Source organism: Phacochoerus africanus, chromosome 16, assembly GCF_016906955.1.
Source record: "Phacochoerus africanus isolate WHEZ1 chromosome 16, ROS_Pafr_v1, whole genome shotgun sequence".
Classification (NCBI taxonomy): Eukaryota; Metazoa; Chordata; class Mammalia; order Artiodactyla; family Suidae; genus Phacochoerus; species Phacochoerus africanus.
The window spans coordinates 13269959-13282503 of NC_062559.1; the positions used below are offsets into that span (position 1 = coordinate 13269959).

The 12545-nt window shown below is 42.4% G+C and overlaps 1 protein-coding gene across 1 annotated transcript in view; it reads left to right on the forward strand.

Moving 5' to 3' along the window:
• The first annotated feature begins 5463 nt into the window (after positions 1 to 5463).
• Positions 5464 to 12545, forward strand: part of MTPN (myotrophin) — a 63213-nt gene continuing 56131 nt past the window's right edge. The window contains exon 1 of the mRNA XM_047763156.1: positions 5464 to 5804. Coding sequence (XP_047619112.1) covers positions 5733 to 5804 — 72 coding nt within the window. The 5' untranslated portion in view covers positions 5464 to 5732. The remainder of the gene's footprint in view (positions 5805 to 12545) is intronic.

The window sequence follows — 12545 nt, forward strand, 5'->3', positions numbered from 1 at the left end:
AGAAACAGCCTAAGTGTCCAGGGACAGATGAATGCATAAAGGAAACATGCTATATATACATATATATATATATGTGTGTGTGTGTGTGTGTGTGTATGTATATATACGATGGGCCATAAAAAAGAAGAAAATTCTATCATTTGTGACAACATGGGTGAACCCTGGTGGCATTATGCTAAGTGAAATAAGTCAGACAAAGACAGACAAACACTGTATGATCTCATTTATAAGTGGCATCAAAAAAAGCCCAGCTTCCAGAAACCGAGAGTAGATTGGTGGTTACCCGGGCTGCGAGGTGGGGGAAATGGGTGAAGGTGGTCAAAGGGCACAAAATTTCAGTTACAAGATGAATTCGTTCTGGGGAATGTAATGTACAGCATAGTGATTATGTTTAACGAATACCGTATTGTACACCTGAAAGATGCTGAAAGAGTAAAGCTTCAAAGTTCTCACCAAAAAAAGAAAAAAGTAACTACGAGGTGATGATGTGTGAACTAACAGTCCTTGCTGAGGTAATAGTTTAGCAATATGTGCATATAGCATATCGTCATGTTGTACACCTTACACTGACACAGTGTTAGATGTCAATCACACCGCAGTAAAGCTGGGAAAAAAAGCAAATAAAAACTTGCCTGGGGAGTTCCCCTAATGGCACAGCGGTTAACGAATCCCACTAGGAACCATGAGGTTGCGGGTTCGATCCCTGGCCATGCTCAGTGGATTAAGGATCCAGCATTGCCATGAGCTGTGGTGTAGATCACAGATGCGGCATGCATCCCGCATTGCTGTGGTTCTGGCGTAGGCCAGTGGCTACAGCTCCGATTCGACCCACATGCCTCGGGAGTTGCCCTAGAAAAGGCAAAAAGTCAAAAAACAAAACAAAACAAAAAAACCAAAAAAACTTGCCCGCTCTGCAACACAAGAAATAGTTACCAAAACATGTCACCAGCTTTTCATTTTCCAGGCTCTTCCGCTAGAGCTACAAGCTTACAGGGTACATGATCTGCCTTCCAGGCAGCCCCATGCGATCACGATCACGGGAGATTGTTTTGCCGAACGTTTCACTCCTGTGAATATGAATCACCGTCCACATGGCTTCTGATATCACTTCGTTTGTTGTGTACTACCTGGCCCCTAAACCAAGGCCGTCTATTTAAGGGAGCTCACTTCTGACAATAATGTCTGTGTCAGTCGAGATTGTGCAAGATTGCTCAGTGTTCCTGCAGTAATCAACACAATCTCAGTGGCTGGAAACAACCAACGATTAATTATTATTTTACTATCTAGCCATAATGGCTTGGCAGGGGAGTTCTGCTCACTGCAGTCACACAGGACCCCAGACTGACTGCAGCCACTGTTTTGAATGTTGCTCTTTGCTCTGGGACAGGGAATAAAGAACTCCGGAGGGTCTTGCGTTGGCAAGCCTGGAAGTGACTCATATTACTTCTGCTCATAACTAATAGGCCAAAATTAGTTACATGACATTATCCAACCACAAGGAAGCCAGGAAGAGCAATTCTCTCTTGTACCTAGGATGGCAGACAAAAGGAAATACTTGTTGAATAGGTAAGTTAAAAAAAAATCATGGTTAAAAAATGAAAATATTGGTGATAAATGAACTGAAAGAGGTTAAAAAAAGTGGGCTATATGGCAGCTATGACTGAGCGACCTATTTAAAGTGGATGGTCAGGGAGGCCTCTCTGAGGAGGTAACATCTGCATTGAGACCTCAGGAGTGAGCACAAATTAAAAGAACATTCCATGAAGCAACAAGCATAACACCCCTAGGGAGGATTAAGCTTAGTTTTCTCTGAAACTGACAGAAGATGACGTGTATGAGAAATAAAGAAGTAACGGGTTGGGAGGGGAGTGTCATGAAAGGGAGAGACCCTCAGGCTCAGATCAGAGAGGGCCCTGAGGAGAAAACAGAATTTTATTCCAAATGCAGTAGGAAGCTATCGAAAGGTCTTAAGATGGAGTTTCCATAGTGGCTCAGTGGTTAACGGATCTGACGAGCATCCATGAGGACGCAGGTTCAATCCTTGGCATTGCTCAGGGGGTTAAGGATCTGGCGTTGCCTTGAGCTGTGGTGTAGGTTGCAGATGCGGCTTGGATCCTACGTTGCTGTGGCTGTGGTGTAGGCTGGCGGCTACAGCTCCCATTTGACCCCAAGCCTGGGAACCTCCATGTCCCAAAGGAGTGCCCCCCACCCACAAAAAGTCTTAAGAAATCATATTTGGGGATTTCCCATTGTGGCTCAACAGAAACAAATCCAAATAGTATGCATGAGGATGCGGGTTCGATCCCTGGCCTTACTCTTTGGATTAAGGATCAAGCCTTGCCGTGTGCTGTGGTGGAGGTCGGAGATGTAGCTCGGATCTAGAGTTGCTGTGGCTGTGGTATAGGCCGGCAGCTGCAGCTCCCACTTGACCCCTAGCCTGGGAACTTCCATATGCAGCAGGTGCCGCCCTAAAAAGCAAAAACAAAACAAAACAAAACAAAAAAACCCATGTTTGATTTATGTTTAAAAAGGTAACTGGAGTTCCCGTCGTGGCGCAGTGGTTAGCAAATCCGACTATGAACCGTGAGGTTGCGGGTTTGATCCCTGCCCTTGCTCAGTGGGTTAAGGATCCGACATTGCCATGAGCTGAGGTGTAGGTCGCAGACGTGGCTCGGATCCCACGTTGCTGTGGCTCTGGAGGCTGGCAGCAAAAGCTCCGATTCGACCCCTGGCCTTGGAACCTCCATATGCCGCGGGAGCGGCCCAAGAAATGGCAAAAAGACAAAAAATTAAATAAATAAATAAATAAAAAGGTAACTGTCTATGTGGGGGATTACTTGGAAAAGGGTAAGCGTGAAAAGGGGGAGGCTAGCTGAAAGGCTGTTGTAGCAGGGCAGAAATGACAGAGCTGGGAAGGGTCTTGGGGGAGTCAGCAGGGAAGGTGACAGGAAGTGAACAATTTAATATATATTTTGAAGGACTTACTGACTGATCAAATAAGAGGTTGGGAGCTGTAGGAGTTATTTATGACTCCCATTGTCAAAGATGAACAAAGCAGGACACTAGTTAAAGTGGTAAGGAGAGAATTTCAGCAGTAGTAACTACAGCTATAGGGAAGAAAAGGTCCAGTGTGAACTGAACTTCCATTTGTGCAGAGATGAATAGGTGTTTGAAACGGAGAATGAGGGAGTGGCATGGAGTAGGGGCTTAACGTCAGGGAAGTAAAAAATTACAGCAGACTAGTCCATATAAAAGCAATTAGGCCCGCTGTGCCTGCTAGTGGCAATCATCGAAGTCAGGATTCCACCCTCCTACAGAGACCCAGAGAGGGAGGGTCTGTCCTCAGGTGCTGACTGGACCAAACAGGAGCCTGGGCAGCCCTGACTTTTCTCCTGCAAGCACGTTAAGGTGGACTGGGGTCATTTTAGGCTGTGGCCTTAAACTGTCAGGAACTGTGTTCACGTGTTGTTCAAGTCTTACCAGATGAAGGTTGAGGGAGGCCTAGTTAAAAGAAAGCTAAACATTTTCTCAAAATCAAAAAAAAAAAAAAAAAAGGAGTTCCTGTTGCGGTGCAGTGGAAACAAATCTGACTATTAACCATGAGGTTGCAGGTTCGATCTTTGACCTCCATCAGTGGGGTAAGGATCCGGCATTGCCATGCACTGTGGTGGAGGTGGAAGATGCGGCTCAGATCCTGCGTTGCTGTGGCCGTGGTGTAGGCTGGCAGCTGCAGCTCCTATTAGACCCCTAGCCTGGGAACCTCTGTATGCTGCAGATGTGGCCCTAAAAAGGAAATAATAGTAATAGTAATAATAATAACAACAGGAGCGTGGTTAGAGTTTGTTCAAGGAGAGAATCTTTGTTACCATGTTTCTGGTTTTAGGAACAGGGTGGGTGGTGATGTCATCCACAGAGAAAGCGTGGTCTAGGGGACAACTAGGTTTAGTATCCAGAGGAGACCAAATTCTATTTTGGACATGTTAAATGTGAGACATTCAAATGGGTAAGAAGTTAAATATAAGAATGGGTCCCATAAGAGAAGTCTGGGCTAGAGATATAAATCCAGAGCTGTCACCAGGATGTAACTCAAAGATCACATAAGTGAGTCAGAAAAGAGATAGGAACTCCAAGATTTACCCAAGAAATTCTTCCTTGGGACTTGTTTCTTGGAATGTATCGTCTTTAGGTATGTAGAGTCGTGTTTCTAGTTGTCAGAAAGTAAAACTAACAGGATAACAATCAAGGTAGTATTAAATATTTGGCAGTTCTTTTGATTTGAATCCTCTTTATTTGCTCTTTCTAAATCATAGCTATACAGATGTATGTATATATATGCATACATTGAACACTATTGTCATATCCATTTAACATAGATGGACAACTGAACAGAGAAGGGTTAAGTAATTTGCCCGAGGTGACAAAAAATTAATAAGGGCTCAGTCCTGTGTTCAAAGCTAAACATTCTGGTTCCAGCCCGTTTTCTGGTTCCTAGATGGCAAGCCTAGTATAGTAAAGTAGCTTGGTTTAATTGTTTAGTGGGTCATAAATAATAGACTATATAATATTATAGTTTCAGTAAGAGGTTTTATTGGCTCTATGTTCATGTATGGATCACCAGGGGTGAGGCACAATTGACCTGGTGGCTGTGCCCCAGGGTAAACTCAAGGAAGAGTAGAACTGGTTTCACTAGTACCGTCCTGAAGCTTCAAAGCATTAAAAACAAAGGAACACAAAACTTCAAAAACACAAATTGCACTGGTCCGTTAAGCTTGCTCTGCCCTATGGCAGCAAACTTAATTCCTAGTCCCTGAAGATCATTTGCTGATCCGGAAGAAAAGCAGTTTTTCCCTCAGCAGAATATGATGCGCAGTCCTAACACACTGAAGTTACCTTGTTCTCAGGAGGACTGAAGCGTTCCTTGAGGGCAGGGACGGTTTTATGCCTTTTTTTTTTTTTTTTTTTAAACTATATCCTTTATGTCTAGCAGAGTCTGACATGAAGTGGAGGAAGGATCCCAAGGGATCCTTGATATTGGAGGAAAAGAGGGAAGGAGCAGGAAGGGGCGGACGGAGAAAGAAGAAAAGGAGGGACGGAGGGGAAGAAAACCGAAGGGAAGGGAAGGAATTCAAATCAAACATTCCTACGGGACGGGACGCTTTAGAAGGTGAGCAAGATGCCCTGCAAGGCTGTGGGTTTGTTTGTTTTTTTTTTAAGTTCTTCCCGTTTATGATGCCCAGAATCGTCCCCGTCCGGTCTGCAATGCCTTAACTCTCCCTCTGCTTGCTCTCTGACCCGCTCCTCCGGCCCGAAGCCCCCGCACACTTCTCGCGGACCGCATTCATCCGCCGGCCCCGACAGCGCGCCTGCGCACCCCGAGCCCTCGGCCGCCGGCCGCCGGGGCGGGGTCGGGAGCGGGCGCTCTGCCGAGGGGAAGAGGAAGAGGAAGTGGGGGGAGGGTCCTAGCTGGGAGTGAACCGGAAGTGCAAACGCTCCGGCTTCTCCTCGGTCAGGCGGAACCTGCTCTGCTGGGCCCGGTGGCCGCAAAAAAACTTTCTTTCTCCCGCCCCAACGGTCACAGCGGCCAACTGCCTCGCCCGCCTGGCGGCCTACCCCGCCTTCTCTCCTCTCCAGCTCCGCGCGGCCCTGTCTCCCTCTGGCCCCGCGGTATCCGCTTGCTGTTGCCACCGCCTCCTCGTCTTCTGCCCGTGCAACCGGCCCGCCCCGCTGCAGTGATGTGCGACAAGGAGTTCATGTGGGCCCTGAAAAACGGGGACCTGGATGAGGTGAAAGACTACGTGGCCAAGGTAAGCAGGCATGAGTGCAGTCGGCGAGAGCACGGAGGCGGGATGGAGAGGAGGCTGAGGAAGCGGCAGGGGAGCTGGGGCGGCCGGGGGTGGGGGAGACCTGGGTGGAGGTGACACCAAAGGGAGGGGAGGCAGGGGGCGTCTAAACTGAAAGAAGGGTCCACAAAACACGGTCGCGTTCTGTGCCAGGTAACTGCCGTGGGGATGCAGCCGGGCTCTTCTTGCCTCGCTGACCCCTTGGGGGAGGGGAGAAGGGGTGACCCGCTCTTTCAGAGTCACTTGGAAGCCCTGATGATTTGGGTTCGGCCCTCTCCTACGCCTGAGTTACTTAAAATCTTTCTTTGGATGAGGTAATTCTCCATCTTGGACTCGCCGACTGCTGAATGAAGTAGCTTAGGTGATGAGGATCAGAGGAACATTTTCTTTGACTTTGGGCCTGTTATGAATATAAAGTAGTCACGGACCGTGAAAAAGAGTACCGAAAATAGCAGTAGTTAAAATTCTGAAACTTGGTCTCACTTCACTGTGAAGTCTTAACTTTGGGTGTGGCCCTTTTCCTCTCCCTCCCTACAACAAATAACTTACTTGCTTCAAGTAGCAAGGTTGTCAGTTAGCACCTGGGAGTGTTTAAGATATCTTGAGTCGTTTTCAAACAAGCATATTAACTGAGTTACTCCATCTTCCTCCTGGATTCCACCTGAAATGCTTACACGCGTAGTAAATAGCAAGGCAGTTTATTCACAGAGTATTGGGGGGTAAAATCATGATGAAAGGGAATCTCAAACCTAAGCTCAAATGTGATGGAGTGGTAAGCTTAAAACTCCAAGCTGGCCTGCTTTTGGACCCTGAAACTGTGCCATTTGTAATTATGAGAGAACTTACGTGTGATTTTAAAACGATGATGATCTAAAAAGAAATCTTCCAAAACAAAGGTATGACTTTATGACTTAAGTATGGAGCACATCTTGCATCCAAAAAAGTATAGCTTTCTGACTTGATCATGGAGGGCATCTTGCTCACTTTCTGAAAGTGTGAGGACCTGATCCAGATTTTAAAAGATACGATCACTGGTATGGCTCTGTGTTTTTGCTTCAGAGATCTGTGTTAGGAAGCAAGTAAGCAGAAGCAGAGTTCCTTAAAACTTAAAGGATTTTGCAAGGCAAGCTACAGATAGTTTCTATTCTGTTTAATACAATTACAGTTTAGACTTTTTGCATACAGGTTATCTGCTTAGTTATTTGTGACAGATTTGTGACACACTGTTGACTGCCTTCTTAGCTAGTGGCAGTCTGAAACCCAGACTCGCTGGATGTTTCAGTGTAACATGAAAGGAAAGAAGTTAACGAGGAACCCTTCAGTTCATGGTACGCTTCCAGTGGTGGGACACTGCAGTGCTCTGGAAGGGAGTAGGCTTTTGTTTTTCTGTTAATGGTGGAACCTAGGTTGTTAAATATTCTTGGAATACGAGAAGTTGGTAAGTACCATCCTAACTTGCAGCTACAAAATGACACAATTTCTGTAGTGTCTTCCTGTTACTATTTTATATCATTCTTGGTGAAGTTAAGTCCTTTTATTAGTCCCATTTTACCGATAAGATTACTGAGATGCAGGGCACTTAAGAAAAGAAATCCAAAGTTACAGAGATAACACATAATAAAGCCAGAACTAAAGTGTTGACTCCAAAACTTGGACTCCAAAACTGCTCACAGTCCAAACTGTAATTGTGAAAACTTATACTGTCAAGATTTCCAGTAGGGCAATCCCAAGGTCCACATCCAGGCAGACTACTTATGCAGTTTTCAATCACACAAAAACATTTTTGTGAAAAATATGTGCCAGTAACAATGGATTAATTTATTTCCAGTTAGTTTTTAACCTAGGTCATTCTCTTCAGTTTGATTTTGACTTTACTACCATACCGCCTATTCTCATTAATAAAAAAGATGTGCGTGAGAGAGAAGGATGGACAAAGGAAAAGGAAGTAGTAAGAAGAACAAGTTTATCCAAAAAGGTTTGACTACAAAGTGATCCTATGAACAGACCACTGAGCTTTTTCCTCAGCTTATTGAGTAACTTGAGTCTCTTAACATATCTTTTGCTTTGTTAATGAAAAATAACAAAACAACCAAAAACTAGTGCTCCTTTTTTTTTTTTCCTGCCTCAGTACTCCCTTCCTGTGCCTTTTCGCTTTCTCAGTCCTCAAACATGGTTTCTTCTGCTCAGTCGCCATGTTTTCTGCTTATTCATCACCAGTTTATGAATGAATATCATTATTATTTTCTAAATTTATATAACGCGTGTACCAAGAAAGTACATAAGCATTTAGAATCGTCTGGTTTTCCTTCTAAGGGATGAGAGTCTTTAAAACACTCTCCTCAGTATTCCTATGAAGATCTCTCACATTGTTAACGTCTAAGAGTGGACCTCTAGGTGAAACATTTTAGTATTTTCCTTTTTAAAATTACTATTTTTCAAAATCATTATTAGTACTTTTCTACCTACTTGTGACTGCTCTGCAGACATCCGAAGTATGGACAGACATAACTTGTTGATTTGGAGTGAGTTCTTAAATTCTGAAAAATAAGTTCAGAGTTCCCAAACCATTGAAAAATGTTTCCTAAATGGAAAAGGCAGCATGTAAATAACAATTTAGATTGCTCCATATTAGATGTTCATCTGTATTATTAAAACAATATCTGAACAGTTTTTGGCTGACCTAAAGACCTTATTTACTCAATTCATCCATTTTTATTGGGCATCTTTCAGGCCCCCAGCACTTTGCTAGGCCTGGCACCATAGTGAAGAAGTTGGGCATAATTAAGGCTCAGAAAACGTAAACATCTGTATTCAGCAGATCTCTATGGAGGAGTTGACATGTTTTTAAAGTAACATGCAAATAATAAGTAACGTCTCACTTAAGCAGTTTGTCCAATTGGAAAACAAGTGAAAGCCACAAAGATATTCATGAGTAGTGATAGTAGATATTCATATCTCCATTTTCAATCTGTATCATTCCTCTAGGTACCTTATTTTTGCCTTTGTCTTCCATTTCTGCCTTTATGTTAATTTCTTTCATGGGGTTAATTCAGCCCTCACTTGAGCTCCCAACTGCCTAATGGATAGCTTCATTCAGATAAATTCCAAATTCAGCTCACATCTTTTCACGACTGTTTATGTTTCTGTTGTCTCCATTTTGACTAATGACATCGTGACCCAAACATTTGTCCAAACTGGAAATTGGGGAATCGCCCCATATTTCTGAGTTTATCACGACTACCTTTCTTAAGTCTCTCTCATCTATTCCTTTCTTTCCATTCTTATCTTCACTGTAGTTACTGCTTCTTAACTGCCTGGACTGTGTTTTCCTTGACCGTAGTTTTCTTCTCCTTCCTGGTTATCTTGCATATCTCAGCTGGAGGAATTTCTCTCTAATATGAATCTGAGCATCTTATCTTTTTCAGCCAACCTCCTTCACTGCCCTTAAAATACTTTTGTGATTCCTCATTATTTATTTTAAAAAGGGCTAATTCCTCCTTGGTTTGGAATACTAGATCCTGAAGGTCTGACCTCTGCGTGCCTTTCTAAATGTGCCTCTCTGCAGGTCCTCTCTGCTCCAGAACCTCCTAGGCTGCTTCTTCCTTGTATATCTTCAAAGGAGTTGTTCTGTCCTCCTTGACCAAGACAGTCCACCACAGTCCCTCACTCCCAGCCCGATGAGCTCTTCATCCTCTTTGCCTAAGTAGCCCCTCTTCTGGAAAAGCATTTGACTTCACATGGAGTGCTGCTGCTTTTACTCTTTCACTTATCAAATGGCTGTGGTTTTGTTTATGTGTCTGTCTTTAATTAGGCTGTGAGCCTCTGGAGGATAGACACTATATCCTTTTTCAACTTTGTATCTCCAGTTTCATGCCAAGGATTGTCACACATTAAAAGCGTATGTTCCAACTTAAACTCTTTTTACCCTTCACTACAGTTTCAGCATCCTGCGTGAGTTATGTAATAGGAATTACCATTGACAGGATGACTTATATTGCTAGGTGCTACAAAGCACCCTGTAGGATTTTTAACTAAATTTTCATTTGCTTTTTACCACAGCATTTCAATATATGTAAAAGTATTCCTATTTTAAAGATGAAGAAATTGAAGCTTAGGAAAGTTAAGTAATTTAACAAGATCACAATATAAGTGGCACAACTGAGGAATTCCCTTCATAGCGCAGCAGAAAGGAATCTGGCTAGTATCCATGAGGATGCAGATTCGATCCCTGGCCTCGCTCAGTGCGTTAAGGATGTGGCATTGCCATGAGCTGTGGTGTAGGTTGCAGACGCGGCTCAGATCCCACATTGCTGTGACTGTGGTGTAGGCCGGTAGCTGTAGGTCCAATTCGACCCCTAGCCTGGGAACCTCCATATGCCATGGGTGCGATCCTAAAAAGCAAAAGAAAAAAGAAAAGAAGCAACACAACTGAGATTTAAACCCAGAACTGTCTAGCTTTAAGCATATATTATATATATGTATATATATATCAAACACCATGTTAATCTGCCTTGAGATGGTTATCTGGCTTCTTAGCGCACAGTAACTTAGCAGAGCACAGTAAGAAAATGAGAAAGGGGCTTGCAAGAGGCAAGCACAAATTATCCCCGACTGTGAATAAAGACATGATAAAATGACTGTAATTTTCTAAAAACTTAACTGTTTAACTTAAAATTGTTGTGTTTGGAAATAATTAACATTGGAGACAGCATCTCTCTAAACTTTTAGTCTTGTGGGGGCTGTCTTTGCTCAAGGTCTGTTTCTAAAGAAACTGATTAATAGTTTGTGGAAACTTTTGTATGTATAGGCACACATAATTGTACAATTTATATTGATAATTATGATCCTATACAGTACAGAAAAAGTTAAATTGTGTCTGTTTGCCTTAAGAAGAAACAAAAATTCACAAGTATTGAAATTCCTATTTAGAATGGTTTAAACATGTATGGTACTTTTTCCAAAAAATATATTCTTAAAACTTTATGTATTTGAGTCCTGTGATGTTCAAGTATAATTTCATTTGCTTATCACATCAACCCCTGAACATAGTTAATAATTTTAGCTATTTTTAACCCATTTGTAGAGATTTTAGAGATGAAGAACCAGAGGCAAGGATTAAATAACTTGCCCAAGGTCACAAGCTCTTGAGTAATGAAGCTGAGAATGAACTCAGTCTCTCTGACTTCAAAGCACTTTGCTATCTACGTCAGCATACCATTGACTTTGATTTCTCAATAATGCTAGATAACTCAGGTTACTATGTTATTGAGTATTTAAATATTAAACATAATCACAGCTGGATGGTAATTATCCATTGAAACCACTTTTAGAGGTGAACTTTGTGTTTAGCTTTGATGATCCAACTCTCTTAGAGTTGAATGCTTGTGAGCTGTGTTGGTAAGAAGTACCTTAAAGTCTCCAGCAGGTCTGATGTATGTAGTCTCTTGTTTACATGCGCCTCTGTTCCACTTGCTGTGAAACACTATACATCAGGGCTCTAACTCCACTTTCTCTGTGGTTTCCCTTCCCTCTCCAGCCCCCATTCTAATTACCTGCCTTTGACACTCTGTTAGGTTTGAAAAGCAGCAATTGTTCACCTTGTGAGGGAAAAGGATCTCTTGAACCTGAGAAAAAGTATCAACTCTAATCTTTAGAAATTGCATACCTTATTGGGATCACTTTTCACTTTCCTAATAAAATGGGCAGTTGAAAAGAGGTCGTGTAAGATAGAGGTACCCTCAGTAGAGAAAGTTTAATACAGATACATTGGAAGATGTGTTCACTCGGATGTCCATTAGTAATAGGCAGTGTTTTGTGTTGGGATTTTTTTTTCTTTTTAGGGCCACACCCACAGCTTATGGGAAGTTCCCGGGGTAGGGGTCGAATTGGAGCTACAGTGCCGACCACGCCACAGCCATAGTAACGCAGATCCCAGCTGCATCTGTGACCTACACCACAGCTCAGGGCAATGCTGGATCCTTAACCCAACTGAGCAGAGCCAGGGAATGAACCCTTGTCAGATTCGTTACTGCTGAGCCACAAGGAACTCCTGCTTTAAGATTTTAAACATCAGCTAGTGCAGATCAATTAAAGTGTAATGAATTAAAGCTGATTTAAATTTAAAAATAATACATGCTTAACATTTAAGAGATACAGCTGTATTGAATAGAATAACATGACGCAAAGTGCCCCATTGCTCATTGTCCCTACCCAAGTGGTTTCTTTAAAATGTAGATTTTATTAGGTATTTTTAAGACAAAAGTATAAAAAAGACAAAAAAAGTGCCCTATAATTTTTACTATCTAGATAATGCCTAGTAACTTTAAAAGGTGAAATTAATTCAGGTACAGATTAGAAAATGCGATACCTGTGGCTCTCTGCCCCAGTTCCCGTGAAAAAAATTAGCCATTCTTAACGGGTTCACATAATTAATTCCAGAAAAAACAGTGGAAAACGTATTTACTCACCCATTTCCCCACTTTAAAAAAAATTCTATACACACTTCTGCACTTTGCTTTTTCTTTAATTCCTTAATGATTTATCTTAGGTTCCACACTGAAATTGAGTCATCCCCACCTTTCTGAAGGGGTGCATAGTATTCCATTTTATGGATATATACCATAATTTATTTAATGCTCCATGATAAACATTTTTTTCTAGCTTATTTTTATAAGTAAACAATGTTATCATTACTACCTTTCGATT